Source organism: Labeo rohita, chromosome 24 (assembly GCF_022985175.1).
Source record: "Labeo rohita strain BAU-BD-2019 chromosome 24, IGBB_LRoh.1.0, whole genome shotgun sequence".
In the NCBI taxonomy this organism is placed as follows: Eukaryota; Metazoa; Chordata; class Actinopteri; order Cypriniformes; family Cyprinidae; genus Labeo; species Labeo rohita.
In genome coordinates, this window is record NC_066892.1 from 16,110,625 (window position 1) to 16,130,347 (window position 19,723).

Here is a 19,723-nt window from a genome sequence, read left to right on the forward strand (position 1 = left end):
ATTAGACATTAGTGGATCCTAGTTTTAGGGGCAAGTGTAGAGCTATTTGTTCAAACCAGGACTGTGGAAATACAGTTCTGCACTTTCCACCATCCATCATAAAAAAATGGACACTACAATATTTTAAGATCACAAAAATGCTATTGCACACTTTCAATGCTTTGTGTATGAGACCAAAGCCTTGGTTCATTGAAGAGGTGACAGTCTTGCGGAAGGTGCTCAGCATGCAAGTCTTCACTCAAACACCGTATGATTTATTCCTGTTGATCGACCATGATGTGAAAGCAGTGGATCGGTTTCCAGTTCGGCTGTGAGCTGGAACAACTCGGGTGACATGACAGATGTCACGTACAGTATATTCTCAGTGAAAGCTACAAGTTAACCTCCTCAGAGGCTTGACATTTCTCTGTGTTTTAGCCTCTAGCAGGTACCCCATTGTGTCACGACTAGACTCCGCCGTCTCTCACACTTCTTAAATGTTACCCGAGGAGGTCCATAATACCAGGAGAAAGCTGGCCTGCTCTCAATGGCAGCTTCTCGGCTGGTGCAAGAACCAGATAATAATAAATAAATAATAAAGACATTTTCTTGTCCCACCTCTGGACATTTTTCTTTTCTTTTTCCCCTTACCATTTCCTGGCCACCAACTTGGAGTACGACCTGCTCAGGTTTTTTTCCCCCCATAAGTACCTTTCTGTGAATTGAATTTTGATGGATTCTTTTGGAGGCTCATACATTACTGATACCCTTTCTCAGCCCCTGCAGTCAATGCTGAATGAGCTCAGAACCGCCGTCTCTTGTACTGAATAAACACACGCTGAATTCTTATATTCTTCCTCCCATGTGGTCCGACAGCCCTCTATGTGGCATAATGGCGGCGAAACCTCTCCATCAATTAATCTGCTGAAACATGCATTTAGAAAGCCTATGAAACGAGGCGTACCCCTCGCTGTGGTGTGAAAAGACCTATAGTTGTTTTATTCACTGCCAGTTTTTGCCCATTACGCACATCTCATTCTGACTCCTGGGTTTTTTTCTCGTTTGACGTTTCAAGATTTTTCACACTGTATTTCTGCTCTCTTCCAAAAAGAGGGCTTTTGTTTTAGGATTCATGGAAGGAATTTTCCATATCATATCCAATATTTACAACAGCATGCTCTTTTTTGTACTTATTGCATTAAATTAGGTGTTGCATTTTAAGCCTGTTATAAAATAGCGTCAGTGCAGCTTCAAAGGGCTCTAAACGATCCCAGCCGAGGAACAAAGGTCTTATCTAGCAAAACGATTGGTTACTTACCAAAAAATGTACAATTTATAATACTTTTTAACCTCAAATGCTCGTTTTGTCTGTTCTCTGCACCGCGCATGCGAACTCTGTGTAATCCGGGTCAATACACTTAGGGTAGGTTGAAAACTCAAATCTCATTTTCTCCTCCAACTTCAAAATCGTCCTACATTGCTGTTTTACCTTTTTTTGTAAAGGGCATTTGATCCACGTTCATTCACTTTGTTAAAATATTGGATCGGTACTTCTGCAGTGATGTAGGACACAGTGATGCGTTTGTTTGTTTTTGTTTGGTTTTGGAACATTATTAATTTCTGTCTTATAGCTGTTGCTTTTAATCAATTTAATGCATCTTTGCTGAAAGAAAGCATGACGTTCTTATAAATAAACCGCTACAAACATGTTGTTGCTAGGAGGAGGCACCACAGAGAACGAAGAGAGGTAGAAGGGAGAGGATTTTTTTCCACATATATTTTCATCCTCTTATTCTCTTTTACAAAGTCTTGTTTTTGTTTTGGGGATGTACTAGAACATACTGTCATGCTTGGTGGTTCGAAAAACGCATTATTTTTAACAATTTATTTTATTACAATACATTTCTCCTAGCCTGGCACAAATGGCTCGATTAGTTCCGGGTTTAATGAAGGCCCACCTTCCGAAAAACTAAATGTGTTGTGATTGGTTAGCTCTCCCACTGCGTTTAAACAGCTTAGACTGTGTTTCGGAACTGTCACGCCCCTTGTCAAAGAAGCAAGTTCTGTACACAACAGTTAGCGCAAGCTAGATTAAAGTGATTCTTACGTTTCAATTAAGGATATTTTTCTTACAAAAATGCATCGATTCGCTACAGGAGGCCATTATTGACCCCCTGGAGCTGTGTGAGGCACTTTTTATTATGGATGGATGCACATTATTGGACTTGTTTTGGACTGATGAAGAGAAACACCCGTCTATGCCGTTCTAAAGCTTGGGAGTGCCAGGATAAATTTTAATATAACTCTGATTGCATTCGTCTGAAAGAAGGAAGTCATATACACCTAGGATGCATGGAGGGTGAGTAAATAATACGCTACAGTAGTGTTGGGTCCTATCGCCAGCCTGTGAGATCATCAATACATGATATTATTGTGCTAATTTATTTCATTATTTACATACTTAGATTCATTGCCCAAAATCAGCTCCAGTATAAGGTTAAAAGCAGCCTAAGATTATCAAAGAGCATCATCACTGATTAGCCTAGCCTATTCTAATGCAAGTTTATGCATTTTAAAAAAACACTCGCGTTGTAAGTGGAGTTATCTACACTGTATGATGAATAAATCTCTTACCACACACTGCACGCGTCTGCGGCGCGTTACGGCTCCGATGCAGCAGCCGGTCAAGTTTGCAGCTTCAGCATGTGTTTTGACCCCCTATACTGCACAAGTTTGTGGTGCATTACTGCTCTAAAGCGGCCACTCTAGTCAACACTTGTGTTTATACCCACCACGCTGCGGCTCATTGAAGCGGCTCTCCGCGCTGCATCGCAAAATTTTTGGCTAATTCCCCACCTCATCCCTACCCACCCACCAACCGTTCGAATTTCTGTAGGCAAGATTTAATTTAATGATATTCTAATGGACCACGTTGTGACATAATTGCATGCGGAAAACAAATGCTGTACACTGTAAAAAACAAAAAACACAATTTGTTGAGTCAGCTTAAAATAATTTGTTACCCTGCTGCCTTAAAATTTTAAGTTCCGTCAACTAAAATAAGTTTAGTCAACTTGAAATGTTAAGTTGTACTAAGTAACAACTAAGTAACAGTTATTTTGGGGTTTCTCCCAGACTGTGTAAGGATCTAGTATTCTTCAACTTCACAAACTTTTGTCTCGTATGTGTGTAGCACATTCGTTCAACTCCTGATAAGGCCCATTTCCCCTTAATTCGTTTTCTTGCAACGCTGAGACCTTCAAGGGCTTCCCAATAATGACATACTGTGCAGCTCAATTCACCATTATATCCTTTCAAGATATCAGTGGCATTCAAAAAACTCATACATTGAGGTACTTTTGATCTTAATAAGCGGAGTGGAATAAGGTTTAACAAGCCACTGCTCTGAATCTGAATGTAAGCAGTTGTGACAGACTGGATCAAACCCAGCTGAACTTCGGCTATTGTGCAGATTAATCAGAGTCTGACACCTAATATATTTGCATCCTTAGTACCACATATTACTTAAAGTGTTTTTGTAAAGGACTGTTGACAGACATCCACCTTACATAAAACACTGTGAATTAAAGAGTTAGTTTACACAAAGATACCTTCCTGTCATTTACTCACCCTCATGTTAGACCCGTAAGACCTTTGTTCATCTTCAGAACACAAATTCAGATATTTTTGATGAAATCTGCTAGCTTTCTGACCCTTCATAGACAGCAACGCAAGACATTCAAGGCCCAGAAGGGTAGTAAAGACATTGTTAAAATAGACCATGTGACATCAGTGGTTCAACCGTAATGTTATGAAGCTACGAGAATACTTGTTGTGTTTTATTCAACAATTTCTTATCTTCAGTGTGAGTCTTCGACACACGTTCACGTCAGTACCGATAATGTAACAGTACACTCTAAAAAATCCTGGGTAATTTTTTTTGACCCAAATGCTGGGTTGAGCCTTTTGGGTCAGTTTTTTGGGTTATTTTTTCAGAGTTTGGGTAGTTTTAGTGTTACCCAGCTCCTGGGTCAGACATAACAACCCAATGTTTGGGTAGTTTTGTATTACACAGATCCTGGGTCAGACATAACCCAGTGGTTGAGTTATTTATCGCAGGGATTTTGTGTCGGGAGAGCAGTTCTAAGTGCCATTGAATTGATGCATTTCTTTGGTAAAAACAGGTCTGTGCACATTTTATTTTATATATAAAATAATTACTGTGCTGTGCATTCAGTTTCATGCAGAGCAACATGCTGGCGCATGGTGTCAATCACCTAAACGTCGATCTTATCGTGTGATTGAAAGGCCTGATACTCTGCATAAAATAAATGATTTTATTCATAAAGATACAGAATACCAATACTTAGGATGTTAAAATATTTCCTCAGAGCTGTTTACTGTTTGTTTTTGGGCAGGCTGTGAAAGTAGTCGCAGTATATTTCGGGTAAATGCAGGATGGCAGTCTGATACACATATATCCATCTGTGTTCGCGCAAATCATTCATGATCCAGCTTCACTTACAGCAGAAGTGAGTATAAGGGGTTTTTTTTATGAATCTTTGCGATTGCCTTTCCTAATAATGTGCTAGTTAGCAAGTTTAGCAGCTAAACGTGGCTAAATGCGACTAAAGTAAACAGGCTCGTCTCTCCACAGAGAGAAGAGAGGGGCGGGGTGAGCAGAGCTCATTTGCATTTAAAACAGCCTCGACCAGAATGAGATGATTTTTGCAGAGCTGATTTTGGCAAGGTGAAAAGGGTGTTGTTTTACACAACCATTGAGAATTTTTAACCAAAGTATATTATAGACTTTTCATTAAGACCCTAAGGAATCATATCAACTTGTGGAAAATGGGCATCCGATGACCCTTTTAAAAGAGAAGTCCACTTTCCAGAACAAAAATGTACAGATAATGTACTCACCCCCTTGTCATCCAAGATGTTCATGTCTTTTTTTCTTTAGCCGTAAAGAAATTATGTTTTTTGAGGAAAACATTTCAGGATTTTTCTCCATATAATGGACTGATATGGTGCCCGAGTTTGAACTTCCAAAATGCAGTTTAAATGCAGCTTCAAACGATCCCAAATGTGATTGTAAACAATCCCCGCTGAGAAAGAAGGGTCTTATCTAGTGCAACGATCGGTTATTTTCATAAAAATAATACAATTTCTATACTTTTTAATGTCAAATGCTCGTCTTGTCTTGCTCTGCATTAACTCTGTGTATTCTGACTCAAGACAGTTAGGGTATGTCGAAAAACTCCAATCGTATTTTCTCCCTCAGTTTCAAAAATCATTTCAAAATCATCCTACATCGCTGCAGAAGTACCAAGTGAACATGCAGAGAAGATCAAACACCCTTAACAAAAAGGTAAAACAGTGATATAGGACGATTTTGAAGTTGAGGGAGAACATGAGATGGAAGTTTTTCGACATACCCTAACTGTCATGAACCGGAAAAAAACAGAGTTCAGGCAGAGTAAGACAAGACGAGCGTTTGACATATAGAAACTGTACTATTTTTATGAAAGTAACTGATCATTGCACTAGATAAGACCCTTCTTCCTCTGCTGGGATCGTTTACAACCGCATTTGGGATCGTTTGAAGCCGCATTTAAACTGCATTTTGGAAGTTCAAACTCGGGGCACCATATCAGTCCATTATATGAAGAAAAATGCTGAAATGTTTTCCTCAAAAACATTTTTTTTTACGACTAAAGAAAAACATGAACATCTTGGATGACAAGGGGGTGAGTACATTATCTGTACATTTTTGTTCTTGAAGTGGACTTCTCCTTTAAATCAAAATATGCTAAAAAAAAATTAATTATTTTAGTTTTTGGTTTCTCCCAGACACTTTGTGTAAGGCTCTAGTATTCTTCACTGCTGTCTATGCAGGGTCAGAAAGCTCTCAGATTTCATTAAAAATATCTTAATTTGTGTTCCGAAGATGAACGAAGGTCTTACAGGTTTGGAGCGACATGAGGGTGAGTAAATAATGTTCGATGTTCAGTAAATCCTACAAAATAAGCCAAGACTCTACTTCCCTGTTATGCCCTTTAACCTTTCCAGTTTATTTTTTTAATAATAGCACAATGTAGAAAGTGTTAGCAGAAAGTAACCAGTGTTGGAGGTTCAGTGCCGGTTTTCTGTCCTGTCCAGTGATAGCTCACTCTTGAGTTAGATTTTGCTCTGCATACACAGTGAAATGAGGAGGCTTATGTATATCCACATGTCAGTTTCTTCCTTTAACTCTACTCCTGAGCGAGTCTCTTGTCGCTAAAATACACCAATTCAGAGTGTCATTGAGTTGGCTGCCCCTGTCAGCCCTTCACACATATGCATACGGCTGGCATTTTGACTGATTCGGCTGTGCTCTTGGTCTCTGAGAGAAAAGCTGTCTTCACCTCATCTGTCAAGACAACCCCAAGTGGCGAGAAAAGTACGAGTGTGCCAAATGCCCTCGGTTGGAGGATAATGGTTCCCTAAATACTGGATCGCATTTTGCTTTCACTCTGCTGGCAGCGAGATACATAGCTGGGTGTCCCGTTGATTACGCTTTAAAATGTGGTTGCGATTCCACATAAAAGCATCCGGATGTCCATAAATCATTTAAGCGAGGCTGCAATTATGTAGTTGCTTCTAAATGCGTGTCTGTGCTGTGAATTGCGAACGCTCCTGCTTTGAGATGCTCATCACTTAGTTGCCTTGACACTGAAGTAAAATGGTGGTGTTTCAGCATCATACTGACTTACCACATTATCTTTAGTATTATTCAATGATGCGAAAGAATCTACAGCGAGCAAAACGTGTATGAAATGCAAAAAGATGAAAGCATCTGTGTATTTCCATGTATGAAGACCCGTTTATACAGTAGATTGAAAAAATATAAAATATAAACTATTATGAAAAAAATTAAAAACATTATTAGCAGTTGTTTTAATTTATATTTAATTGTTTATATTTTATTTATTTCATTTTTATTTGTAGTAGTAGTAATGTATTTATTTTTAATTACAATAATGAAATAAATTAAATAAAACAATAATACTACAACTTCTACTAATAGTAATTGCAATTTAAAATTACTAATAAATTTAAATTAAATAATAATAATCATAATAATAATATAGAAATATTTGATTTGCTACAAATTAAAATTAAATACTTTATGCACAAAATCATAAAGCAAATAATAATAATAATAATAATAATAATTTCTAAGAGTATTTAATTACGTTTAATTACAACATATTCAATTATTATTATTATTATTATTTTAGTAGTAGTAGTAGTAGTAATGTATTTTTTTAATTACGATAATTAAATAAATTAAATAAAACTATATTACAACTTCTAATAATAGTAATTACAATTTAAAATTACTAATAAATTAAAATAAATAAATAAAATAATAATCTAGAAATATTTAATTTGCTACAAATTAAAATGAAATGCTTTATGCACAAAATATCATAAAGCAAATAATAATAATAATAATATTTTTTAAGAGCATTTAATTTGCAACATATTCTTTTATTATTATTATTATTATTATTAGATTGTTTAATATATTAAAATAAAATGTTTTACACAGAAAAAAATATAAAATAATAATAATAATAATAATAATAATAATAATAATAATAATAATAATTCTTATCATTATTATTATTATTATATAAAACTATTTAATTTACTACAAATTACCATGTAATGCTTTGTCCACAAAAATAATATAATGCAAATAATGATGATGATGATGATGATGATAATAATATTGATGACGATGATTTCTGATGAATTTTACTAAAGCCAAAAGAGCTAAAAAGAATGGTAAATAATAATACTAATACTACTACTACTACTACTACTACTACTACTACTAATAATAATAATAATAATAATATCAACAATACTACTACTACTACTACTACTATTACTACTACTACTACTAATAATAATAATAATAATAAAAAAATACATAAAAGTATTTAATTTACTACATAATAAATTAAAATGTTATTCTTTACACAGAAAAAAAAAATCATATAATAATATTGATAATACTAATATATAAAAAAATTGAATTTACTACAAAATAAAATGAAATGCTTTGTGCACAAAAATATTAATAATGATGATAATAATAATATTGATGATATAACATTTTGGTAAACCCAAATGGGCTAATAAAAATAGTAAATTATTATTATTATTAATATAATCATTATTATAAAATATGTATTGAACTGTTTAATAAATTAAAATTAAATGCTTTACACAGATAAATATAATTTTTAATAATAATGAATAAAACTATTTAATTTACTACAAATTAAAATGAAATGCTTTGTGCACAAGAATATTATAATACAAATAATAATGATATATAAATTTACTAAAGGCAAATTGGCTAATAAGAATAGATTAGAAGAACAGTAAATTAATATTATTATTATTATTATTATTTACTTTTGTTTTATTTTTATTTTTTTTTTTACATTTTATTAATATTATTATTATTATTAATTTATATGCATATTTGCAGATTTTTTTTAAATGTATGGCTGCAAGATAAAATCAGCAGCTAACATATATAAAATATTACAGAACTTAATTTATCAGTTGAAACCCCAACAAAGTCTGCACCTGTATTTGCATAATAATTAGTCATTTAAAATGTCATATGAACTTCAAACAGATTAATGTGTTAGATCACAATGTGTGACAGCTGCGTGATTCACTATAATTTTGATTTAGGACCTTCTCATATTGCTTTGGTCATGTACTTAGTTTTAATGGATTGTTCCGATGATTTTCAATAGGAAAGGTTAGCAGAAAAGATTTCCTGGTTCCCTGTACTCTTAAAGTAAAATATTACAAAATCAATAGATTTCTGGACATAACAAAAGAACGGCGACATAAAACAGCAGTGACAACAACCGCACGACTTTAATGTTTTCTCTGGCAGCCGTCCACAAATCCGCCATTATTTCACAGCTATATATTAAACTGTCATGAAAGAAGGATGTAAAACTGGTACATAAAGACTCCCACGCAAACCTAACGCATACATCTGAAGAAAATCCATCTTGAACAATCATCAACATGTTTTACTCGTGTTACAATGGTTAGAGCGCTTGCATGGCTGATGGATTGTTTTAAGGTCAATTTGTTTTTTTTTTGTACGCCTCACTTAATTTGCTGTTGTAATGATGCCAGCATGTTTGTTTTCTAGACCGGTGACTTTTATTTCAGCTGCGGAAAAGTTCAGAACAGTGTCTTTCTGCTATTCTCAGAGTGAGAAATGTGTGAAGACAGGATGGCTGTTCAAAGCTGTTAAAGAAAGAAGAGACCCAGGAGCTTTGCCACAAAATAAGTAAAAGCAACTTTAATTATACCATGGGAAACCAGTGAATGTGCCGCTTATGATAGTTACAGCTGGCTTCCTGCCTAAACCCGGACTCTCCACTAATGAAAGACAGCCTCTATCTCCGTCGGGCCTTTGTGAAGGTGCTTGATTAAACAACATGCCAGGCGGCAAAGCTCTCAGGGTGGCTTCACATTTGGCTAACTAATTACACACTCGCTGACTGTTTAAGGTCTGGATCTGGAATTAACAGCGACAGAATTGAGTCATTCTGGTCATGAAGGCAGAACTTTTAGCTTGGATTTTGTCAGCTGAAGTAATGCAGATTTATGCGGATTAATCAGCTTTTCAAAACACAATGGAAGTAAAAATAGGTCAGTGGATATTTTAGATATAAGTTCCTATTTATTTATTTATTTTTGCCTGTGAGGCCAACGAAATGTAATGTAAGAGCTATCGTTACATTATTAGGGTGGACTATTCTTGAACTGCTCCCTGTCAAACATTTTGAATAATTAAGATGTTTTTATGTTTTTGAAAGAAGTGTTTTTTTTTTTTGTTCACCAATCCTGAATTTAATTGATATAAGAATAAATAAATGACATTAATTAAAAACAGTAATACTGTGAAATACTATTACAGTTTAAAACACCTGTTCTGTAATTTAAATATATTTAAAAATGTAATAAAAAAACACATTGAAAAACAAAACAACAAAATAAATAAGATAAATAAGATATTCATACTTTTATTCAGGAAACACACATTAAATTGATCAAAAGTGTCAGTAAAGAGTTTTATAATATTACAAAAGATTTTTATTTGAAATAAATGTTGTTCTTTTGAACTTTATGAAAATAAATTAAATAAAAATTAAAAAAGTAAATTAGTGAAATATTATTATAATTTAAAACACCTGTTCTCTAATTTGAATATATTTTAAAATGTCATTTAAAAAACAGATTAAAAAATAAAATTCAATTCAAAATTTTATTCAGCAAGGACACATTAAATTGATCAAAAGTGTCAGGAAAGAGTTTTATAATATTACAAAAGATTTTTATTTCAAATAAATGCTGTTCTTTTAAACTTTATTCAGTAAGTAAATAAATAAATAAATAAGTACAATTAGAAACAGTAAAATAGTGAAATATTATTATAATTTAAAACACCTGTTCTCTCATTTGAATATATTTTAAAATGTAATTAAAAAACACATTAAAAAATAAAATAAGAACAATAAGATATTAATACTTTCATTCAGCAAAGACACATTAAAATAATCAGTAAATTGGTCAGTAAAGAGTTTTATAATATTGCAAAAGATTTTATTTCAAAATGCTGTTCTTTCGAACTTTATTCAAAAATAAATAAAGTAAATAAATGCAATTAAAAACAGTAAAATAGTAAATAGTGATATTTATAATATTTTTATAATATTACAAAAGATTTTTATTTAAAATAAATGCTGTTCTTTTGAACTTTATAAAAATAAATTAAATAAAAATTTTAAAAGTAAATTAGTGAAATATTATTATAATTTAAAACACCTGTTCTCTAATTTGAATATATTTTAAAATGTAATTTAAAAAACATATTAGAAAATAAAATAAGATCAATAAGATATTAATACGTTTATTCAGCAAAGTGTAAGTAAAGTGTTTTATAATATTACAAAAGATTTTTATTTCAAATAAACGCTGTTCTTTTGAACTTTATTCAAAAAATAAATGAATAAATAAATACAATTAAAAACAGTAAAATAATGAAATATCATTATAAATTAAAACACCTGTTCTCTGTTTGAATGTATTTTAAAATGTAATTTAAAAAAACACTGAAAAATAAAAGAAGATATTCATACTTTTATTCAGCAAGGACACATTAAATTGATCAAAAGTGTCAGTAAAAAGTTTTATAATATTACAAAAAAAAAATAAATAAATAAATAAATACTGTTCTTTTGAACTTTATCAAACAAACAAACAAACAAAAAATTAAATAAAAATGTAAAAAATAAAATAGTGAAATATTATTGTAATTTAAAACACCTGTTCTCTAATTGGATTTATTTTAAAAACATAAAAAAAACTATATAATAATTGACATAATAAAATAAAATAAATAAGATATTAATACTTTTATTCAGCAAGGACACAGCAAGTTGATCAAAAGTGCCAGCAAAGTCTTTTATTTAAGATTTTTATTTTGAAGAAATGCTGTTCTTTGTCAAAAAATTCATGATGCTACGAATTAGTGATGGTTTTTTTTTTTTTTTTTTAGTGAATCTTTAATGTGATTCGGGAAGACTGAGTCGTCTCGGGGAGTGATTCTGTACTTAGGTTCTGTACTGGAATTAGTTCACCTTTTTTGAGTCGTTCATTCATCTTATGGTTCTGTCACGTGATGAACGAACGACTCAAACCCGAAAACTTGTCAGATAAGAGGTGTCGTGAGCTAATTGTAGACTAAAGACTCAGGTAAACAATGAATTAATCTTTTCTGTTTCTTATAGCATTATAGTTTTGCCTTGTTTGTAGTGTGATTAACGTTTGTGTAAGCAGTAGATGTGTTAGGGAAGTAAAACTTAACATTTTAATTCTATTTTGCTAAAATGAACGAAATGACTCAAAAAAAGATTCGTTCATTTTGCTGAACGAGACTCAAAGGTCCGAGTCGGTAAAATGATCCGAACTTCCCATCACTACTACGAATCATGTCTAAGTTCATCATCTGTGTACTCCGGCTAAGAAAGGTAGAGTATATTGAAAAACTCCATTTTCTCCTAAAACTTCAGAATCGTCCGACATCGTTGCACCTTTTTGTTTGTAAACAGCGTTTGACTTACTTGCACTTTCTTAGTCTTTGCCCGTTCACTTTGTAAACACTGGGTCTGTGGTTCTGCCTACATCGCGCGTGACCTTTCGACATGATTCAATAGTACGTAGCGTCATGAACACGCATCCCAGAACCTGTGCTACACAAGCTTTTGTACTTAAAAAGTATACACATTTTTATTTTCCGAAAAAAATGACAGATCGTTTCGCTAGATAAGACCCTTCTTTCTCGGCTGGGATGGTTTAGAGCCCTTTGAAGCTGCATTTAAACTACATTTTGGAAGTTCAAAATCGGAGCACCAGTCAAGTCCATTATATAAAGAAAAATCCTGAAATGTTTTCCTCAAAAAACATAATTTCTTTACGACTGAAGACAGAAAGACATGAACATCTTTGTCACTGTAAATTATTTGTGAATTGTTGTTCTGGAAGTGGACTTCTCCTTTAAACATTGCCATATCTATTACCATGCTAAAATCTTCCGAGAGTTCTCATGGAAGAAATACTGTTTTAAACACTAAAACGCTATTGTAAAATACTTCATATTCTCACTGTTTTTCTGTAGCGCCCCCTAGTGGAGCCAAACATGAAAACCACTGTTCTGTGGACTAGCCTGCTCATTGTGCCCAGAAGGTCCACCTATAAAACACTGTCGCCTCACAACAACTTGGTTTTCTCTCTTTGCAATGAAAAATGAAGTGAACGCTCCCCAGTCGGCCACTACAGAGCCCAGTAATCAGCACTTCAAACATTACAGTCAGACCACCGTATGGAGCCTCCAAATATTGACATGTTCAGCATGTTCCTGACAAGAAATCCCCGGTTGTACAATAAAGTCCATATAATAGTGGTTTCCTTAGAGGGGAAGTGCAAGTTTTGTAATCCGCATCACTCCAGTTTGGTGGCCTTGAGCTTCTTATCGCCAATCCCACATGGTCTGTCTGGTGACTGAAGTTCCCCACCACTCAATGGCCGACTGCATCAATTTCTTGCTCTGCGTGACACGAGAAACTGCGTAGGGTCAGCGTGAACCACAGAGCCGTGCAACTTGATTCCAACTGCATGTCGCTTCAGGGTTTTTTTTGTCTGGTGATTATAGCCTCTGACACAGGACATAAGAGAGTTTCATAATGATCTCTCAAAACCGCACTAGACCGGATCAAGACAAATCTGCCTGGACTGTTTCACAGAAGAAGCTGTAGGGAGGAAACGACACTGACAATTATTGCTATTGTTTTTATGGTTGTAGATGCTGAAGTGCTTGCTAAAGAGTTTTATTTGTGTAAGATGTGTTTTTTAAGTTTTATATGGAAGCCAATTTCTGCCACTGAATAAAAGGTAGCTGCAACTTTTTATCTCACAATTCAGACTGATTTTCTTGGAATTGCGAGTTTACATCTTGCAGTTCTGACTTTTTTTTCAGAATTGCTTGATATGAGCTGGCAGTTGTGAGAAGTCAGAATTGGGAGATATAAACTTGTGAGAAAGGTGAGATAAGAAGTAACAATTCGCAAAATTGCAAGATATAAACTCAGAATTTTGAGATATACTGTAAACTCGCAATTGTGAGTTACGAGGTCAGAATTGTGAGATAAAGTCGCAACTGCATGTTATAAAGTCGGAAATAAAAAACACGATTCTGAGAAAAAAGTCTCAAAAATTTGCAGTTGCAAGAAAAAAGCCAAAATTGCGAGATTTAAAGCCTTGTTATCTAGTAATTCTGACTTTCTCACAATTGCGAGTTTATATCTTAATTCTCAATTCTGACTTTATAACTCACAATTGTCAGTTTATCTTGGAATTGCATGAAATAAGCTCACAATTACAAGAAAAAAGTCATCATTAAACTCGTAATTCTGAGAAAAAGTCCAGATTGTGAGTTATAAAGTAAGAAATCTGAAATATAAACTCGCAATTGTGAGTTTTACAGTCATAATTGCTTGATATAAACTCAATTGCATGTTATAAAGTCAGAATTTCAAGATATTCTGTAAAAAAAACACAATTCTAAGAAAAAAAGTCAGAATTGCGATATGTGAGCTTGCAATTGGGAGAAAACAGTCTTGCACGTTTATATCTAGCAATTCTGACTTTATAACTCACAATTGTGAGTTTATATCTCGTAATTTTTACTTTTTCTCGGAATTGCGTGATATTGCGAGAAAAAAGTCAGAATTGGAAGATGTGAACTGGTAATTACGAGAAAAAGCCAGAAATGTGAGATTTAAAGCCTTGCGAGTTGATATCTAGCAATTCTCACTTTCTCACAATTGCAAGTTTATATCTCGCAATTTTGACTTTTTATTAATTGCAGTTGCGAGAAAAAATGTCAGAATTGTGAATTTAAACTTGTAATTCTGAGAAAAAATTCAGAACTGCATGTTAAAAAGTCAGAATTGCAAGATAAAAACAGTTCTGAGAAAAAAAAAAGTCAGAATTGTGAGTTTACATCTAGCAGTTCTGACTTTCTAGCAAGTTAATATCTCACAATTCTGAGGAAAGTCAGAATTGCCAGATATGGAATCGCAATTGCAAGAAACAAGTTAGAATTGTGAGATAAAAAGTCGCGATTACCTTGTTTTATTTTTTATTCAGTGGTGAAAATGGGCTTCCATAAATTTAATTTAAAACAAGTCAAATAACATATTTTGCATCTGTCTTGCAGGCATTTGCAGGTAACTCCAATACAGAGAGTGTGGTTCGGCATGACCTGCAAAACCTGATTGTGGCCCGTTATTTGCGCATCATTCCTTTAGACTGGAGTGAAGAGGGACGGATTGGCCTCAGGTTCGAGATCTACGGATGCCCGTACTGTAAGTAGACTCTGCACTGTCACATTTCACATAAATATTGTCTAATAGAGTAAATATCAGCAAGGGAAGTTATTTACGTACATGATGCTGAATCCTGTTGGTTTTTTCAACATAAAAACTGTGCATTGCTTTTATGTGTATCCTGAGAATTATCATAGTTGTAACATTTGCTAAGCTCAGTATACAACTGACTGTTTTTTCTAGTTTTTTTCTAATTTCTCCTTTTCATGCTTAGGAAACGTGGTTCTAAGTTTTTTTGCATCACTAGAGTGATTAATATGCAGTGCAAGATGGCAATATGTATACGGGAAGATCCTGGTACAATTAAGGGAAATTGGCTGACACAACTTTTTTTGAAAGTCAAGGTCAGCTATGCATCCCATACAAATCCAACTTTTCATGATTTGCACAGATGTCTGCTAGTATGGCACCCTGCTGTTTACTAAAACTAAGAGGAAAACCAATACTGTACGCCGTAAAATCAAACAGAATATTTTTATGTGTGATGTTCTGGGATAAATACAAAGTTGAGACAAACAAAAATGTCTAGGTCTTCAAAATAGTTATGTTTAATGTGTAAAGTTGTTTCGCTTGGCTAGTGCTATTCAAATTGAATTAAATTGAATTGAAAGCTTTAATTTTGGACACTGGTTTTCATTTCCATGGTTAGTTGTTCTGGTGCAACTTCACAAAACCATGGAAAAAAACAAAGTACTTACTGAACACCGAATTTAAATATAAAACATAACCTTTTTTTTTGGCACTGATGATGTGGTTACAGGATAAGCTATTTTATTTAATCATTTTACAGAGACAGCTTTGGTGGATTTTCATTTGTTTGAAAGGTATCAGTCATTGCACATCATGGATTTAAACAGAAATGCTTTCCAGATGAGTGGATGTGTTTTGAAGCAGCTGTCTCCAGTGAGGTCAAAACATCCTGAAATCTGAATTTGGCTCACAGAGTGAGCGCCACCTGTAGGTCATGTCATTAAATTAATTGCATTGTTATTATTCCACTTGCTTCAGTTCATTGGCATTCTTTTTACGTTTTTATTTCAATCTAGATTGTAATTTCACTAGCAAGGCGAAAAAATTACATCTATGAACTATCAAAATATATGCTCTGTTTTCTGAAATGGAATGTAGCCTTGACAAATTCATCGCTTTCATTATATTAAGTGTTGCCAAATTGATCTTGATAACAAATTTCAATTAACGCCCCCATAAATTGGTTTGAAAAGTCTTACAGTTCTCTCATTACAGTGATGTAATCATCTGTCATTTAGCCCCAGACCAGAAGAACCATCTTTGCTAATGATTATTTTTCAAAGCATGATTCTCATTATTCTTACTTATTTTCATTTGTTAATTTATTGATTGAGGAAAAAATAAAATCCTTGAGATGGATAAGACTGCGGCATAAAAGAGTTTTTTTTCCCCCATTTTAATACTTCCTTTGAAATAATGATAGTGTAAACAAATCTGATGCCTGGCTCTTCTGAATGTTTGTGTTTATGACAAGTATGAATGAAGCCTGGTAGCTTTAGATACGTATCATTCCTCAAGCTGTTTTCCTACTCGTGTGGAGCAGAGGGGGGTTTGGCTGCACTGATTTTCCTGTCAGAAAGTGTTTCATCCACATTTGCTCCTTGCTGGTGAAACCGCTCATATTCCTTCATCATCTCGTGCAGGTGATCACAGATGCCGATAAAGACGTGCCGCCATCTCCAGATGCTTGTTTATGAGGGCATAGGGTGGAATAAATAAACACAGTATTCTCATCCTGCTGAAAAATCCAGATTGAATTGCTAGTTGTCTTTTGGAACATGATAGCTTGTTTTTTTACTGTTCTATAGTGATCTTTAGCTGGTCAAGTTGACCTTCTGGACCTGCATTAAGACCTGTGGTGAAATTGGTCAGGTGGTCATAAATAATTATGTGTTCATGTTTATTGTGTTATTTAACATTCATTATCATTTTAAATGAGCATGCTAAATTGATGACCTTACCTATTACAAAGTAGCTACCTGCTAAACACTAGTTAGTGTAACGTGGACGCTGAGGCGAAAGTTGAAACCATATGCGGAAGTTTATTAACAGCAGCAGAATATAATGAAACAGGCAGAGGGTCAGTAAACTGGAAAGGCAGTCCAATAGGCAACACAACACAAACGTAAACCGAGCAGCAGAGAGGTTAATCTAGGCAGTAGGTCAGTTACCGGGGAATCAGTCCAATATAACAAATGTAGCAGCAGGGATAGTCCAGAGAGCGATAGTCAGAGGCAGAATTAGGTCAAACCTTGAAAGCAGTCCACACAGGCAAACAATCCAAACAGGGGTGATCCGTAAACTCAGAAATCCATAAACAAAGCAAAACAGCAACAGGTAATCCAACAGAGTAATGTACAACACTCAGTAAGGCAGGTTAACTGGCAATACTTCGCAAAGGTGTGAGCACATGGTGAGTCCTTAAATACTGCCAAACAGGAAGTAGCAGTAGAAGCAGCAGAGGGAGCATGCAGGCAGTCCTGGGGTGAGGGCTCCCTCTGCTGGCTTGGCGTTACAGTTAGTGACCATCTTAAACCTGTTAATCACTACTGTAGCTTACACCAGCTACCAACTAGCATGCACTAGTTAATGAGCAGCTTAAACCAGCTAGAAACCATCTTGGTCATAAGAAGCCTGATCCATCTTAAATCAGCTTACACTAGGTAATGACCAGCTTGCTCCATCTAATGACCAGCTTAAACCAGTATACACCAGATGATGACCAGCTTGAACCAGCTATTAATTCGTTTAAACTATTTTAGAGTAGGTAATGACTAGCTTGAACCCACTGATGACTGTCTGTCTATCTTAAAGCAGCTGATAACCACCGTAAACCTTCTCATCTTGAAGATCACCTTCAACCAGCTTATACCAGCTAATGACCATCTTAAACATGGTAATGACCTTCCTAAACCAACCAATGATCATCTTAAACCTGTTAATGGCCATCTCAGACCAACTTACTTCTTACTTCTAGATAATGACCATCCTAAACCACCTTAATCCAACTAATGATCATATTAAACCAGCTAATGATCATGTTTAAGCAACTAATAACCAGCCCACACCAACTAACAAACTAGTTTACAACAGCTAGTGACCATCTTATATCAGTTAAAGGCCAGCTTAATGACCTTCCTAAACCAACTTATGACCATTTTAGACCGGTTAATCGCCATCTTAAATCTTACTCTAGGTAATGACCATCTTAAACCAGCTTAATCCAACTAATGACCATCTCAAAACCAGCTAGTGGCTTTATTAAAGGAACTATTAACTAGCTTGCACCAACTAATGTCCTCCTTAAACCAGCTTACACTAGTTGTTGACCATCTTAAACCAGCAAATTAATTCCTAAACAAATGAATGATCATCCTAAACCAGCTAATGACCATCTTAAGCAAGCTAATGACCTTCTTAAACAAACTAATGACTAATTTAAACCAGTTAATGGCCATCTCACTGTAAGTAATGACCATCTTAAATCTGTTTAATCCAACTAATGACAATCTCAAACCAACTAATGACCATATAAATGCAAATAATAACTAGCTTGCACCAACTAATGACCACCTTAGTCCAGCTAATGACCACCTTAAACCGTATTACATGACCATACTAAACCAGTTAATGACCAGCCTAAACAAGCTTACTCTAGGTAATGGCCAGCTTAATGCAGCTAATGACCATATTAAAGCACCTAATAACCATTTTACAGCAGCTAATGACCAGCTAAAACAGCTAATGACCACCTTATACCAGCTAATGACCCGATTAAGCAAGCTAGTTACCTTCTTACCTAATTACCTAATTAATGCCCATTTTAAACCTCTTAATGGCCATTTTAAGACAATTTACACTAGGTAATGATCATCTTAAACCATCTTAATCCAACTAATGACCATTTTAGACCAGCAAATTACTGGTCTGTGAATGGTTATTAGAGTTTAAACAACTAATAACCAGTTCACACCAACTAACAAACCAGTTTACACCAACTAATGACAGTCTTACTCTATATCAGCTAAAGACCAGTATATCAGCTAAAAAGACCAGTTTAAAGAAGCTAATGATCTTCCTAAACCAACTAATGACTGTCTTAGATTGGTTAATGGCCATCTTAAATCTTAAAGCTTACTCTAGGTAATGACCTTAAACTAGCTATTAACTGTATTAAAGCAACCATTACTAGCTTGCTCCAGCTAATGTTCTCCTTAAACCAGTTTACACCAGCTGTTGACCATCTTAATCTGGCTAATTACCTTCCTTAACTAACTAATGACTTAAACCAGCTAATGACCATCTTAAACCGGTTAATGGTCATCTTAAACCATCTTACTCTATGTAATGACCATCTTTAAAACTAGTTTAATCCAACTAGTGACCATCTTAAACCATCTAATAACCATATAAATAAAAAATTCGCACCAACTAATGAGCACCTTTGTCCAGCTAACAACCACCTTTAACCATCTTACAGTACACAGCTAATGACCATCTTAAATCAGTTAATGACCAGCCTAAACAAGCTAATGATCTAAACCAATTTACGACCATCTTAAACCAGTTTAATTCAACTAATGACCACCTTGAAGAAGCTAATTACCATATTATATCAACAATTATATCACAGCTAATGTATACCTTATACCAGCTCACACCTGCAAATG

At 34.3% G+C, this 19,723-nt stretch overlaps 1 protein-coding gene across 1 annotated transcript in view; it reads left to right on the forward strand.

Moving 5' to 3' along the window:
* cntnap2a (contactin associated protein 2a) overlaps positions 1-19,723 on the forward strand; it is a 488,873-nt gene that overhangs the window by 223,855 nt on the left and 245,295 nt on the right. Inside the window, exon 4 of the mRNA XM_051098409.1 lies at positions 14,855-15,002. Within this exon, the coding sequence (XP_050954366.1) occupies positions 14,855-15,002 (148 nt within the window). The remainder of the gene's footprint in view (positions 1-14,854; positions 15,003-19,723) is intronic.